At 41.2% G+C, this 16,866-nt stretch overlaps 1 protein-coding gene across 1 annotated transcript in view; it reads right to left on the reverse strand.

Annotated features, from left to right (window-relative positions):
- Nucleotides 1–16,866, reverse strand: part of GLUD1 (glutamate dehydrogenase 1) — a 36,691-nt gene that overhangs the window by 6,863 nt on the left and 12,962 nt on the right. The window contains exons 2-10 of the mRNA XM_027593170.2: nucleotides 13,234–13,314; nucleotides 12,713–12,768; nucleotides 11,764–11,827; nucleotides 7,333–7,427; nucleotides 3,141–3,320; nucleotides 2,283–2,420; nucleotides 1,939–2,076; nucleotides 1,449–1,529; nucleotides 422–545 (exon numbers count right to left, since the gene is read on the reverse strand). Of these exons, the coding sequence (XP_027448971.1) occupies nucleotides 422–545; nucleotides 1,449–1,529; nucleotides 1,939–2,076; nucleotides 2,283–2,420; nucleotides 3,141–3,320; nucleotides 7,333–7,427; nucleotides 11,764–11,827; nucleotides 12,713–12,768; nucleotides 13,234–13,314 (957 nt within the window). The remainder of the gene's footprint in view (nucleotides 1–421; nucleotides 546–1,448; nucleotides 1,530–1,938; nucleotides 2,077–2,282; nucleotides 2,421–3,140; nucleotides 3,321–7,332; nucleotides 7,428–11,763; nucleotides 11,828–12,712; nucleotides 12,769–13,233; nucleotides 13,315–16,866) is intronic.

Here is a 16,866-nt window from a genome sequence, read left to right on the forward strand (position 1 = left end):
CTGGACCGTTAACTCTGGAGCCTACTCTAGTCAAAGAAAAACCGCATTCTCATCAGAAGACTCCAAAAATTCTTGACACTAGAAAGGCCTTAACTAAGAGCAACCAGAGATTGGAATGGATGAGTACCAACCGTAGTTCCTGGTTTAAAAGGATACTCTTTCTATTTACTAACTTGCAGATTATGTTAGGGGAGTATCTGAATAGAAATATATTTGAGAGAGTTAATTAAGCTGACTACCCATAAAAAAAAAATCATGTATTTTTGGTCCTAAGATTCGTGAGACAATAATATAATTTCCTATCCTGAGATGAAATTCTCCAGGATTACAAAAAGGAAATTAGTCCTTTTTAAGTATAAGCTTTTTCCAGCCTTTTAGCTGGGCCCAAAGATTATTTTTGAACAAGGTCATCAGAACTCACTGAGCAAGTGGTAGTTAGAATCCCTTTCATATTTGAAGGTCAAACGGCCGTAGCTGACATGATTTAGATTCTTCAGCCACTCGAAGTAAGATACTGTCACTCCTCCAGCATTCAAGTAGAGATCCTATACAGAAAAAGATGACAAGGAAGACACCAAAGAAATGAGAAGATGATGGTTTTAATAAATGCCTTCAATGACCATCAGAGCTCCATTTTTAATATCAAGGCAGATTAACCTTTAAACTTCCCAAATATATCTTAGACTGTATCAGGAATTTCACACTTAAATTTAACAAACATCCTTTCCAATTCACTTGAGGTTTTTTCCATTTTGAAAAAAAAAATAACTTTTTTGTTTATTAACTAACAAGCATTTGATCAACTTTGGTTAGAGCGTCTTCTCTACCAAAAAAGTCTTTAGACAAAACTGCTTGTCCACTAATCACTGGATTGTCCACAGTGTGCGCCTCACCAGAAGATCAGCATTCCTTCTACTATCTAAGGGCAGTCTGTTTCAGTTAAATTGAATTTCTTAAGTGCTTTTGATAAAAGTTTAACCGTATCACAAATCCACATTCATTTCCACTTGCAAATAATCTTTTGGTATAGACCCCATGCTCACCCACCGATAACCTACACACACATTCTTCCTATGAGCTTCCTGAATAAAGCAGCGAGGGACATTTGAAACGCACAAGGTTAGAAATTATAGAAAAGCTTAGAGTTTAAGTTAGAATTCATATTTCTAGCACAACACACATTATTTATATAATTGGATTCTTAAGCAGGCTAAATACATATTCAAGAAAGAGCCTTGAGTTGTAAGAAAATGTTCAGGTCAAAGTGGAAATTGATAGGCTTTTTACACTAACCAGGCTTCTACTTTATTTTCTTAAAAGCAAGATAAAGATGAAAACCCACTACAGCTTGGGAATTTAAGGGATGATCCTTTTGTCTCCCCAGTTTGTCGCAGAAGACAGTTATGATTCCAAGTGCATATAAAACCTAGCAAACACAGATGACTTACTGGAATCACCATAATGTTCCTCTCCAGGAAGATCTTATCAGCCTCTGGAGTTGTCGGCCCATTGGCACCCTCGGCAATGATCTGAAAGAGAGTCAGGACATACAGAAATGCCAGCAACGCCATCGAATCCCTCCACTGGGTGCAAGAGGTATGTGTGTGTGGGCAGAACTCCAGTTTAAATTTAATTAATAAGAATTATTTTGTTCTATAAATAAAGGGTATAAAACTATTTTTCACCTTTCTATTTCCCTAACTGATTTTTGGAAGTTTGGTTTAAGAGGAAACCCATGGTGATGAATGGCTGCACAGCTCTGTGTATATATACAAAAAGGCATTAAATTTTATACTTGGGTGAATTGTATGGTATGTGAATTATAGCCCAATAAAGCAGTTAAAAAAAAAAAAAAGGAGGAAAGCCAATTAAGAGCTTTTTCTATGACCCTCAGGATCATTCCACGGTGGTAAGGCCCCAGTTCCATCAAGCTCTCACCTTGGCTTTGACTCTGGGTGCATTGGACTTGGTCAGCTGCTTTTCACTGGCAGCAGGGATCAGGATGTCACAGTCAGCTTCCAAGATGCTCCCTTCATAGGGCTTTGCCTTGGGGAAGCCCAGGATTGATCCATGTTGCTATAATTGATTGAGAAGTCAGAATTAATGGCTGCACCACAACAGTTTCAATGTTTATGATTAGCGCCCATGATATGATTACACATCTATTAAGAGCTCTTTGGGTTATATTTTTAAAAGTAAACGATGCAATAGACTTTAATAAGACTTATTTCAACTTTACAATATTCAGGGTAGTCAAGACTTCAGATATTAGATTAACATACCAATTTGAAGTCTTCCAGTTCCTTTGGGTCAATACCATCTGGATTCCATATGCTCCCATCAGATTCACCAACACCAACACATTTAGCACCAAAACGATGTAAATATCTCATAGAGTGCAGGCCTACATTACCAAATCCCTGTAAAGAACAATTACACGACACAAAAACCAAAGTTTCAGTACAGATGGTAAGAGTCATATTCTGACCAAGACACATTCTATTTAGTTTAGAAGCCATCCTAAAAATCCTTTTGCCACAAGAAACAATATACTAAGTTGCTTCTCTTCACCAATCGATTTTTTTTTTAAGAATGTGGAACCCAATCCTGTTATCTGTGATAGTGAGTCCTGAAGAAGTTTAGTTTGGTGTAGCCTTGTTGGCTTGTAAAGAAATGGCATCAGTCACACCACCCCTCAGTCCCTGATGACCAGATGTCTTATGGCTGTAGAAACACTGAAGTCACTAATTGGGAGGAATAAGAATTCTACTTTAAAGTAGCATTCAACTTAACTTAGATTCGCCTCAGTAAAACAACCAAACACCAAGCAAATTCTTCCTAAAAGTTGAAATCTGGATCATTGTGCAAACTTTTCCCCTTCTGAAAACAATTTCAATTTAAATATTGACCAAAAGAAGTTGGTGATAGTTTCATACGTATCTGCAAGATACTTAAAAAGTGGTTCTAGTCACATGAATCATACCAAAATTCAAAGATTAAAGTGTGTACTACTCTGGAAACACTCTAACACTTAAGAGATTTAAAAGAATGACATTTTAAAAACTGCAAATCTAAAAACACTGAAAAACTAACTTACTTTATGTATATCAGTTATTCTTTAAGAGAGCAAACATTTTTACCTGAACAACAAATGTTTTATCTCCAAACCCTGGTGTCATTCCTAAAATACTCATGTAAGAAGCTTCGTTGATGAAATTTTCAATCCCATGGAAGACTCCCCGGCCAGTAGCAGAGATCCGCCCATGGATTCCGCCCTGACTGATGGGCTTACCGGTAACACAGGCATGGGCATTAATATCCTACGAGAGAAAGTCAAAACCTCACATTTTTGTTTTAACTAATTTGCTCATGAGGACTATATGTGTGCTTATGGGCACACTTTCACTAACAGGGATAAGCCTCACTTTTTCAGATTTCTGTTCTCAGAAAATATATACTAAAATAGACCATATTTTCATGGGGCTCCTGGGTGGCTCAGTCGGTTAAGCATCTGCCTTTGGCTCAGGTCATGATCTCAGGGTCCTGGGATCGAGCCCCACATCGGGCTCCCTGCTTAGTGGGGAGTCTGTTTCTCCCTCTCCTCTCTGTTCAGAAACAACTATCATTAGAAAAAACAAAGGGGGTGGGAGAGCTTCCCTTCCAAGGTATACCAAATATACCATAAACTGTAGCAACCAGAACAGTGCAGAAGGAACAGACTAGACTGATCAGTGGGACAGGAGAAACTACACGGTCCTCTTTATTATAGGAAATCAACATAAAGAGAAGGAAGCGTTTTAAATTCGTGGATAAAGTACGGACTATTTAATACACTTTCGGGGCTTATGCTACCCATGGAAAGCAAGATGGAATGCTTTACTTCACACCATAGTCCCTACCCCCAACAGATGTTGTAGCTGGGTGAGTTAAAAAGTAACCTGGTCTTTATAAGTATTGTTTTTTTTTTTTTTAAAGATTTTATTTATTTATTCATGAGAGACAGAGAGAAAGAGGCAGAGGGAGAAGCAGGCTCCCGAGAAACAGGGAGCCCGATGTGGGGCTCGATCCCAGGACTCTGAGATCATGACCTGAGCCGAAGGCAGACGCTTAACCATCTGAGCCACCCAGGCGCCCCATATAAGTATTGTTTAACTATTTTTACAGAGACAGCTTAGAATTGTATTGTATTGGCTCTAAATTGCCAACAAAAAGAAAAAGAGTTAAAAAAAAAAAAAATAAAAGCAAGCAGTCCGGTAAAGTGATTTAAGAAATTAGTAGTTTTCCCACAGTTCCCCTTCATGAATAATTAACACTGCGAACACAGAATTACGAACCTAGTGCCAGATGCTTTCACACAGTGCAAATGCGAATCCTGGAGCTGCCAGCAGTCCTGCCTGAGGTCGGGCCGGGAGCCTGCTGCCGGGCACCCCAGCACACCTCACTGCCCCAGCAGCCCAGCGACCACATGCCCTCCCTCCAAGGCCTGCGCTTCTGGGCAGGATTAGACAAAAGTGGAGGCATGTTTAGGTTGACATCTGGAAAGTAAGTGAGAAAAACAGTGGCTTCCTGACCTTAGGCCCTGATTTTGGATTTCCTATCACTTTAAGAAGAAGGGAAGTCTCTGCCAAGGTTTAGGTGGCAGCGCCTCACAACACTTTCTTTTGTGGTCCCCACTGGGAATGAGCTATGAATAACGAATACACTGCCTACTACTTTGCATTATGCAGTCTAGTGTCTTGCTTAAAAAGAACAGGAGACTATCCAGAGCTCATTTAATATCAAAAGGTGACATGGAAAAAGCTCATTTTGGGCATTTAAAACCAAAATTCTTTGAAGCGTCTCACACTGCTCTTGTTTTATTGCAGGGAATTTATGCAATTTATCTGATAAAATATTAATAAATACTTACTGTTTTGTGTGTTTTACTAAGGAGCGGGTACTCTTCTAAATGCATTATATTACTATTCAATTAATCCTCATTGGCTGTTATTACTATTGTCATCTTACATACGAGGAGACGGAGGCACAGAGAACTCAAGGCACCTGCCACAGGTCACGGAGCTGGTGTGTGAGGGAGCCAGTTCTAAATCCAGGCTCCCACTCCCAGCCACAGACTGTACCTGCTCAGGACCTCAGACCAATGTGGGAGTTCCTCCACTACCTGCTGCAGCCCCCTTCCTTCTCTGGGGTGGGGGGAATAGTTCTCCTCTTCTCCAAGGCTCATCTTTCCACTAGGGCCTCCCCCCACCTTTTAAAAAAAGGTTTTATTTCTTTATTTGTGAGAATGAGAGAGAGATAGAAACAGAGGGCGGGGGAGAGAGAGAATCTCAGGCAGACTCTGCACCAAGCCTGGAGCATAATGCGGGGCTTGATCTCAAGGCCCTGAGTTCATGACCTGAGCCAACACCAAGAGTCAGATGCTTAACTGAATGCGCCACCCAGGCGCCTCTCCACTAGGGCCCTTTAAAGGACAATTCATGAGGCCTGTATTCCCTTGGAAGACTCTGCTACCTCTCCTGTCTATATCTTTCTTGCATTGTCTCTTGCATGGATGAATCTGGGGCCCGCAGCCAGTCAACTTGCCAACATCATCAACAACAACAATCTTTCTCTTTGGGTAACAGCCACCTTTCAAGTTCTCGATCTGCTGTCCAGTGCCATTTTTCTCAGTGAAGGCTCCTCTTCATGCCCTATTTCCCTCCCTCAACACCTCTTTGCAGCCTGGCTCCAACTGTGGTCCCACAGATTATCTAATTGCTGAACTCGTCTCTTACCAGAAATCCTCCCTCAACATCACCACATGGAGCTCAGCACTCCTTGTTCTTCTCAACTGATTGCCTTCCTTCTAAATCACTCTTCAATCTGTCCATTTCTCTCCAGCTCTAGGGCAGGCCAGTATCCCCTCTCTTCTAGGCTTCTGTATGGTCGTCTGCCCCCAACAGTCCCATTCTCTGCTGCAGAGAGTGACGCTCAAAATGCCTCACACCTGCTTCTAGTTAGCACTCCACCAGCTTCCTTCTGTTTTCAGGACAAAGACCAAAGTCTTTGCTATCAGTCACAGGGTGATGATCTGGTCTGACCTTCCCCTCACTGGCCTCTCTTCGGCTCTACTCTCTTGCTTTCCATTCTGGCTACCAGTCTTCCCTCAGTCTCAAGTTTACCTTTTCTGCACTCCAGAACTTTACCTAGTGGTCCTTCTGCCTCCAATACTCGCTCCCCTGCCCCTTCCCCAGTTGATCCTATTCTTCGTTCAAAGTGCAGACCAGAAGCTTACTCCTTCAAGGAGGCCTTTTCTGATCTCACCTGTGAAGGCTTGGCCAGGCCCGGTTACACCTGGTCCCACCATCAGAACTCATCCCTGCTCCCATTTATCCCAACTGCACTGAATACCTTGCTAGTTTGGCAGAGGCACTCCACACATATATATTTTTAATGTCTTCTCAACTCCCTTTCTCTTCCTACCCCTTAAGTGTTTTTCAAGGTTCCATCCATGTCAAGAACGGGAAGTGAGCTTTCCTTGTGTTCTATAATAGCGGCACTACTTCTCCTCGGTCCTCCAGACTCAAGTCCTTCCGGTTCTTTTCCTTGCTAACACACATCCACTCCAGTCCTGTGCCACCGCTTCTCCCCAACCCCCATGGCCCCTGGGCTCCAGTGCAGCCTAACACCACCAGCCCAGCCTCTGTTAAGAGAGGTCAGCACCAGAGCCTCCCCTCTCACTAGCCAACGAAACAAAAAACTAGGGCTTCAGTGTTTTTGTCTTGGTTCACTTACTTCTTCACTCTTCTATTACGCTTTGAAATAGGCCTCATCTCCAGACAATCTGAGCTCTACTGTTTCTCCTCCTACCCTCGAGGTCCCTCATCTCCATGTTTAAACTCTACCCATTTTCCAGGTCTAGCCCAGATACCTCCACCAGGAAGCCTTCTTTCAGAGATGTAACTCCATCCTTGTACTACTCCATCTCCATACCTTATCTGCTTATGTGTCCTAATTCCTCTTTAAATGAAAGCTCTTTGAGGGAAGTCAGAATTGAATGCTTCTTTATTTCCCTTCTAGTGTCTTGCACCATGTCCTGCCCTGCCTAGTAGGTGATCATTTCTGAGGTCCTATCCCCAGGTTTCAGGACGGGGCGGCATGTAAGTGAAAGCTCAGTCCACGTTCACTACATTTATGGTTTATGATGAGAGAGACAGAAGTAAAATAATATGTAAATAAAGATACAATTAAAGGGGAGAAGAACCCAGCGAATTCTCTCTGTCCTCATGCAATCAGCTTGTTATTTTTTGTAGAGAGCAAGTGAGGCCCTCAGGGCTTTTGGTGGGTACTCACATAGTGCCCTATGGTGCTGGCATAGGTGTCAGCAATCCAGGACATCTCCCGCTCGCCCGTGCTCATGTCTGGGGCAGGCACATCAATGCCAGGACCTGGGGGCACAAGGAAAAGGGCATCATACCAGCTTTTAAGATTCACTCATCTCAAACACATAGATCCTTGTAATTTTCTACAATAACAAAGCTACCGTGGTTAGAAAACTTTGGATTTCATCTGCCTAACTACTTGAAGTCCTAGAAATACTCGTTAAACATCTCACTACAAAATTTATACACACGCAATGTTACATGGTAATTTCTCCCTCTGGCGCCTCCTTGCTCTGTGTTTGAAAGTTAGCTCTGCGTGTTATACACATAAGCCACTCTATTGGACTTGTGACTACATGGGCATAAGCAAATCAGTGTATCCCTTTTGACCTCAGTTCCTTGAACTGCAATTCGAAAGAACAGCACCATCTTGCCCTACATAGGGACAAGTGTTGTGGTTGGGGAGCGCCTTGCATGAGACAGCACAGAAACATACCGCTTACTGGGGGTGTAAGCCCTCCCCACCAAGCAGGAAAAGGAAAAGCACACATTGCTGAAGCAGTTGTGTTAAGCCCCATAATACTTTCACCTGTGCTTGGATCTGTTATTCAAAGCTTACTCAATGTACACAAAGCTTTAGGCCTCGGCTTTCAATTCCTCAGATCACAGCAAATTAGAAAGTCTGAGGATAATAAGTTAGTCCACAGGCAGCAACAAAGGCCAGTGACAGCACTAATTTGAGGGCCACACTGAGATCTCAGGTAGAAATGTGGGATATAATGCCCACTCGAATCTGCCAAGGGAGGGAGACACAGAAACATGCCTAGCGGAACAGCAAGAATCAAAACAACTTAGTCATTTAGTGGGTCAATTAAAGAAAATATGCTGTATCTACCTGAAGAAATACTATGCAGCCATTAAAAAGTTTGTAATCCTCACCAAAACAATTATATGGAAAAAAAGCAGGTTTTGTACAGCAGGTAGAGTGTGTTCCCACTTACATAAAATTCTTTCTCTATAGCTAGATCCCTGTATAGTACCTATGCATCTATCTCCAGGTGTACATACAGTAGCTGTGCAGAAGTTTGGAAGGCTATGGACACCTCACACTTGCTTACTCTGTTTCCATTTCGGCCTTGTTTATAACTCTCTGTATTGTTTCCACTGCCTAAGACAAACTCATTACCTTTATTAACAGGAAAACACAACTTTAAAAATGGTTCAAGCAATGAAGTCTCCCAAATGAAGTTCTTTCTAAGGGCTGCACTTGAGTTCTGTATTTTTTACTTTTTAGCCAACTGAACAAGGCATGCCTTATTTTATTTTATAAGAGATTTTATTTATTTATACCTTAGAGAGGGAGAATGAACACAAGCAGGGAGCCTGACCTGGGACTCGATCCCAGGACCCTGGGATCATGACCTGAGCCAAAGGCAGATGCTTAAACGACTGAGCCACCCAGACGCCCAGAACAAGGTATGTTTTAATATTTTCCTACACTTTTGGGGCCCAGGTCCAAGGTGATGAGAAGCAATAGATACCTAACTGGTCTAAGATAACTTGGAAACGGTCAAGCTTGCTGTTCACACTCCTGCCCTGCCCCCCAGCCAGCCAATCTGTCATACTCCTGTGTCTGAGCACCCCTTCCCTTAGGTGGCTCCTAAATCACATGAAGTCTGACTCCCCCAAACCACTCTCCCCCCATATAATTTCCTCCTTGGAAGGACTAATGCCCCATCCTACCCTCATCCTGACAAAAGGGCTCTACTATTTCCATTTGCTTACAATGTCCATTCCTTGAGAGCAACAGACTTCAAGGATGTTCTGTAAAGATTTGTTTGACCATATTGCTTTTCTCTCAAGGTATATATGACAAATTGCTTCTGAATCCTTCTAGAGGCATCTACAAAAGTTTTTTTTTTTTTTTTAGCAATAATCAAGCGTCAAGGAAGCTTGTTGTGTCAAATCACAATTCCAACTGGAGAAGGGCTATTGGAGAGGAGCTACTGGCAAGGGGCAAGTTTCAGGTACAGTTTGTAAATCGGAAATGTACCACAATAAATTGCTTCTCAGAAACCTGAATTCATCTAGATAGCCTGAAGTGAGACAGCTCTCCCTACCCAAAGCCGAAATATTATTAGGCTTGTGAGTTTTCTACTCCACACAAAATCTAGGGATGCTCGGATTAGAGGTAAATCCTGAATTACAGACAAGTTCTCAAATACCTTACAGAGAATCACTCCATCTCCATCCCACAACAGTATAAAAATGATGAAAAAGTGGCCAAAGAAAATCCATGATCTTTATTTCACTAGTGGTCCTCAGATTTTGTAATGCTAATAAAATGGAAACTAACAAAAAAAAAAAAAAAAAGAAAAAGTGGCCAAAGAGAGGAGCTGCTTTAACAGAACATGAGCACAGGGTGGAGCTGGAAAGCCAATTTCAGTGCATGAAGATCCGGAGGAATTAAACAGATGGACACACTGGTTACTGTTAAGGGAACTTTACAGTTTACAAACGTGATATCTAAACTCACGCAATAGAACGAACACCAACCTTTCACAAACTTAAAAAACAAGACAAGAGGAAAGAACACTTCCTACCTCATTCTGAGGACAGTATTTATCCTCTATCAAGGGCCTCACAAGAAAAGAATGCTACAAACCAATATCCCTTAGAATAGCTTTAAAAAAAAAACTACTTATGAATAAACAACAGAAGCGCTGAAAACTACAGCCCATCACTGAAGGAAATGACAGGAGACGGAAACAAATGGAAGGACATTCAGTGCTCAGAGACTGGAGCACTGGCCAGATTGGTCTGCAGAGCCACTGCAATCCCTATCAAAAGCCCAGCTGACTTCTTTGCAGAAACTGAAACGCATACCATGTGACAGGGCCAGGACTCAGATCCAGGTGGAACTTACACTCTGAAACTGTGGAAAAGAGAAGTCCCAACCAAAATAAGGGAGAAATGACCTCAGTTGCAGAGGTTTGCTAGGACCAGTTCTGTGCCCTGGAGGGAGAGAGAGAATTCCTCCACCGGATGCTACAAAACTTTGAGCCCAGGTGTCAGGTTGGCTCTATTGTGAGTCAATGAGGCTTTTTGCTTCAGAAAAGAAGTCAAATTGCTATATTTTAAGCCTTCATTGTTTCGACCAATCACTTTTTTAACCTTTGGAATCCTAAGGTACTTGTCAATATAGAGAAAATGAAGCTGGTTATAGTCTGGATATGGGCAGTAAATACTACTGAATAAAGTCTGAAACCACTAAGGACTGAAACACGTGGCGATTTAAGCTTAGAGGAAATACGACATAAAAATCATGAAGGCTGTCAACAGGCTGCACATGACTGCGGTTCACCAAATCTCTTTCAGTAAGGAAGGCAGTCACCTCCCCAGTGCTTCCCCTGCTCAGTGACAGGACAAGTTCACAGCAGTGCTGAGGAGGCATGCCAAGAATCCAAATGCCTTTTAAATGATGAACAACAGACCAAATCTGGTAAAGTTCTCGAGTTACTTATATTTATTTCTGTATTAGTTTATTTTATGCTCTTTTTTTCCTAAGAAGAGGGCAAATTTCAAAGTAAGGATATCTTAAGTTCATAGGAACTTGTCAACGGTGGGGACAATGTTGGGGAAGAAAAACACAGGGGCAGGAAAACAGAAAAAGTAGATTTTTCTTTCTTAGTCAGTCTTCTTTATGTTACAAGGGCAAACATTCTTTTAAATACTTTTATGTTATTAGAACAAATTAGAATCCTTCTAGAACAACAAAAGAAATACAGACTTAATTTGCTTGAAAAATTAAAGATTAAATGATGAATATTCACTATCATAGCAGAAAGGACATTATGACACAGATGACAGTACGATACAAAAACATCAAGCCAATGAAGATCAGCACCCTCAGAAATCTAGGGTTTGGCCAAAGGGCCTCGTGACAAATCTCAGGAGCCCCGGGAATCCTCAAAACCAGCCAGTGATGGATGGCAGAGTGAGCCATAGTGTGAGCCCCCCTCCCCTCCCAGCCTCTGCTCACTCTTTGAAGGGGCAGCCTGCTTTGCTTTAGGCTCTAATTCCAAAAGGCATCAGATCTCTCACTGCTTTCACAACAGGATTATTATTGTAAAAGTGAGTTTTTACACATTTAAAAAACATTTATGATACAGGAATTATTTAGTTCCTAAAATCTTTCTGGGCAACACAATAGGGATTGTACAAGGAGACGTATCAAAAACAGGCCCATGTGCGTCCACCATAGTTATCACAGAACCCAGTTTCTCAAAAGTAAAGGGGCAATTCTACCCAGGTACATATAGATAAAAACAGGAGTTTAACTTAAGACAATTGCTTTTTAGGTGTTGCTACTCTACGCACAAGCCTACAAGGTAACACGTACCAATAAAGCCCTTCTTCGCCAGCTCCATGGTAAACCTCCTTGTGATCTTTTCCAATTCATTATCCTATAAAGGAAAAAAAATGAAAACAAAACAATGTGAAACAAATGTTTTTGATAGAAAGCCACTGGTAGAGATAATAGTTGCATCATATTTTCTATTTATAGGACATTTTCATGTATCCTTTTGTGTAATCCTTATAACTCATAGAGCAGGCATTTCCATTTTGAAGATAAGAAAATGACAGATCAGAAATTAGGTTATACAAATAACAGACAGTACAACTAGGGCTCAAATCCCAGTGTCTGCTCTCTTTGTATTAATACAGGACCCGATGAGCAATCCCTGTGGTATTTAACAGCTAGCGTGAATTAACTTGGAATTGACAGGATAAACAAGATTTTTACTGAATTAAGGTATTTGTCACTAGACCTTGAGATCCCAACATAAAAATCTGAGATCAGGGCGCCTGGGTGGCTCAAGCTGGTTAAGCAGCTACCTTCGGCTAGGGCATGATCCCAGGGTCCCATGTCGGGCTCCCTGCTCAGCACAGAGTCTGCTTCTCCCTCTGCCCCTCCCCCCAGTCGTTCTCCCAATCTCTCTCTAAATAAAATCTTTAAAAAACAATCTCAGATCATAGTAACATGTTAAATGTATATAGAGCATTTTATATTTATATTGTAGAATATATAACATGGATATAAATGCCTAAGAATATGAAGGTATTAATTACCTTTTAACCAAGTGTAAAAATGAAAAAGGACTTTGATGTTAAGCAGGTGACCTTTATATTGCACCACACTCAATGAGTTAATTATTTACTTGTTTTTCCATTCCTTTAAAAAACAATAGGGGCCATTAATCCCACTGGTATGGGGGACACACAGAAACCCTGTAATTTCAAGTCCTTTGTGAGTGCCCCACGTGCATAAATGTCATTTTGATACTTACAGTATAGTTCTTGGGATTGATCTTAACACCAGCCTTGGCACCCCCAAATGGCACATCTGAAAGAGAAGGCTGCAAGTTGTTATTCCATACAAAGGACAAAAAAATTCAAGAGGCAGAAAGCACCATGCAAAATTAGAATGATTCAAATATGACACTTTAAGCTTTAATTTCAGAAAATTCAAGAAATAAACTCACATTGATCTCTTCTAAAATGTACTTGAACTAAAATTCTAGTGGCACAGGAATTACAAAGCTAGGCAAGTTCCGATGCCTATTTAATCACTATGCTTTACTACTTCTAAAAGAAAAAATGTATTTATTTTCCTTCTACTATGATTTGGTTTTACCTACAGAGCATGGAAAGGGATTTAAAAAAAGATCCACACTTAGAGAAAATCCAATTAGTTCCTATAAAAAGTTTCCCATTAAAAAGACTAAATCTTAATTAAGACTGACTAAAAAATGAGGTAAGCACCTATTTCCCTAAAGCGTTATCAGGAAGCAACAGGGGGGTCCCTTACCAACCACTGCACACTTGTATGTCATCAAAGAAGCCAGAGCCTTCACTTCATCCACACTCACATCGGTGCTGTAACGGATACCTGTGGGGTGTGAGAAAGAAGGGGATGTATTTAGAACATCCTGCCGGCTGGTTAAAAGAAAAAGTGCTAGAAATTGAAATGTCCACACTTTTTGCATTTTACACCCTGGTTACTTCTAAGAACACTTAAAGTAGCTTGTGATACAAAGTCAAGGAAAATCTGCTAATTAGACACCTAGCAAGGACTACAGGATGAGTCCTGAATTTGATTTTTAAGTATTCTGATAGTTAAGAGAAAAAGATTGGCGTGGGAGGGCAGTTTTTGCATTCTGGTAGGAGCAGATGAGAGCATCAAGCAGGGTTCCTGGAGATGAAGACATGAGCCACAGTCCTGTCCCTGAGGGACTTACAACCCAGCGGGATACAGCAGGAACTATGACTTCACAAGACAAAAACTACCTTCAAATGAATGTTTTTTATGCTTTTAGGAAGGCAACTAACTCAGTGAAGGCTTTTTTTCTTGTATTTTTTGGCTTCGGTGATTTGGTAGCAGGGAGTTCCAAAAATTTTCCTTTCTGATAGCATATAAATATGAGCAAATGGTTAGTCAACAGAGCCAACTTGGTTTCAGATGTCTAGAGGTTCTGGCTTCAGACAAGTGTACCCAGAGATCCTTATCTCTTCCTCCCTTCACCCACTGCTAGCCTGTCAACCAAGAGATGAGAAGCTGCTCTTTCTGCAAGGATGGAAGGAGACCAAGCGACAGGCATCTGTGTCTTACTGTCCCTGTACTTGGGAGTGATTAGGTGTTTGGTAGAGGGGACACTGAAAGTGAGTATGCCCACTACTTTGGTTTTGGGGGTCCTGGTCACTCACCCTCCCGAGTTTTGCAGTGTGAAGCCACCTTTCATCCTCTGTAGCTCATTTATTAACCCCAAGGATGAAGGCCAGAGTGAGGTTTTTGTTTGCATTCTACTAGGGCTCCCTGGCACTGGGTGTGTTTGTGAGTGATGAAGGATTCCTGAATGAAGCTGGGTACAACCTCCACTGAGAGTTACAGTAATGGGGGGCCCTCAGGGACATCTAAAGAATTTTGGGAATAAAACCTTTTCAGATAGAAATATACAGTATCTCATAAACTGGCAGTTTGAGAAAACCTCCCTAGTCATTTTTAAAAACTGGCTTCTTATATATTTCAGAAAACATCTATCTAAACACAAATGATACATCTTAAGAGAATTTTATCTGTTATATATACAGTCATAAAGAGCAAATTCTAAAACTGAATATACTTCTTTGGCTTATTAGAAAAATAAAATGAGGGGCACCTAGGTGGCTCAGTTGCTGAGCGTCTGCCTTCGGCTCAGGTCATGATCCCAGGGTCCTGGGATCGAGCCCCACATCGGGCTCCCTGCTCGGCGGGAAGCCTGCTTCTCCCTCTCCCACTCCCCCTGCTTGTTCCCTCTCTGTCAAATAATAAATAAAATCTTAAAAAAAATAAAATAAAATGATTAAATTTAGAAAAATGAGCTCTTAGAAATACATCTTACATATAATGGGTTCTCAGATTATCCTGGAACAAATTTATGTGTTAGTGAAATTTTAGATCACAAATGACAGTTTTTTCTTTTAAAGTTCTAGTGGCTATCTGTTGCTATAGAGCTTGCTTCCTTGTTTTGTTCAGGTCTCTATTAAAACTTTCTTCACTCCAAGAAGCCCCTTCTGACCACGTTATTTAAAAAAAAGCAGCTTCCTCATCCCCACTCTCTAGTCCCCTCTACCTTATTTAAATGTTTTACCACTGGGGCGCTTGGGTGGCTCAGATGGTTAAGCGTCTGCCTTCAGCTCAGGTCATGATCCCAGGGTCCTGGGATCGAGCCCCACATTGGGCTCCTGGCTCAGTGGGGAGCCTGCTTCTCCCTCTCCCTCTGCCCCTCCCCCCGCTCATGCGCGCTCGCGCGCTCTCTCTCTCTCTCTGTATCTCTGTGTCTCAAATGAATAAATAAAATCTTAAAAAAAAATGTTTTACCACTGACTTTATATATTTATTTACCATCTTGGCTTCCCCACCTGGGAAGCTAGCACCATGAGGGCAGACTTTTATTTTGTTCATTGCTTTCATTCTTGGTACCTAACATAGAAAATAGCATGCAAGTATTAGGCGCTCAAATATGTGGTGAATAAATATATGAATATTTCTTGACTAAGGTGTTAAGACAGAAAAGCCATGGTCACTAAAAATTATGACATGCCTGTAAGTTCTAAACAATTCACCAGAAGTATCTGCATATATCATGAAAGGGCTAGAAAGTAGTAAGAGGCAGAAGTACCAGGTCCTAGAAAGTACTCCAGGTAAAAGCAAAATAAATCTGTAAGTAATATTAAGACCAAACATTTATTTCTTTAAAACAAAAAATTTTGCTCGAACACTACAATGTGTTTTTAAAATCAATAAAAATGTTACCATGTAACTGAGCAGAAACCAAGCTAGGGCAGGGACCTGGGCCAGGTGCAGGGATGGGCACTTCTTAACCAAGTGAACCCAGCTCAGCAGCAGCTGCCGTGGCATGCGCCTGCTTACCTGGGGGTCACAGGACACTGCTGCGCGTGGCCACAGCGTCCATCTCAGCCATTATCACTAAGTATTACTGAGTAGTGGCAGATAAAGAAATTTAGGTTTTAAAAAAGTCTAAACTGATAGGAGCTTAAACAAACAATAAAATTCGGTTTCATTACTTCTTAAGATAAATTCATGAAGGTAGTAAAAATAGTCTGCTATTAAGAATTAGTGTTTTTATGTCCACAATAGCCAAACTATGGAAAGAGCCAAGATGCCCATCAACAGACGAATGGATAAAGAAGATGTGGTATATATACACAATGGAATATTATGCAGCCATCAAAAGGAATGAGATCTTGCCATTTGCAACGACGTGGATGGAACTGGAGAGTGGTATACTGAGTGAAATAAGTCAATCAGAGAAAGACATGTATCATATGACCTCACTGATATGAGGAATTCTTAATCTCAGGAAACAAACTGAGGGTTGCTGGAGTGGTGGGGGGTGGGAGGGTGGGGGTAGCTGGGTGATAGACATTGGGGAGGGTATGTGCTATGGTGAGCGCTGTGAATTGTGTAAGACTGTTGAATCACAGACCTGTACCTCTGAAACAAATAATACATTATATGTTAAAAAAAAAAAAAAAAAGAAGATAGTAGGAAGGGAAAAATGAAGGGGGGAAAATCGGAGGGGGAATCGAACCAAGAGAGACGATGGACTCTGAGAAACAAACTGAGGGTTCTAGAGGGGAGAGGGGTGGGGGGATGGGATAGCCTGGTGATGGGTATTAAGGAGGGCACACACTGAATGGAGCACTGGGTGTTATACCCAAACAATGAATCATGGAACACTACATCAAAAACTAATGATATAATGTACGGTGACTAACATAATAAAATAAAATTAAAAAAGAAAAAGAATTAGTATTTCTATTACACACAAAGCACTTTTTTCATTGCTCTTTTAGAGCCTGTGGAAGTAGTTGCTAAGTTATTTTAATTTCCCTTGCTTTCTTTAAAAAAAGAAAAATTACCTTAGTTTCAGGCGTATCA

This window comes from Zalophus californianus, chromosome 15 (genome assembly GCF_009762305.2).
Source record: "Zalophus californianus isolate mZalCal1 chromosome 15, mZalCal1.pri.v2, whole genome shotgun sequence".
In the NCBI taxonomy this organism is placed as follows: Eukaryota; Metazoa; Chordata; class Mammalia; order Carnivora; family Otariidae; genus Zalophus; species Zalophus californianus.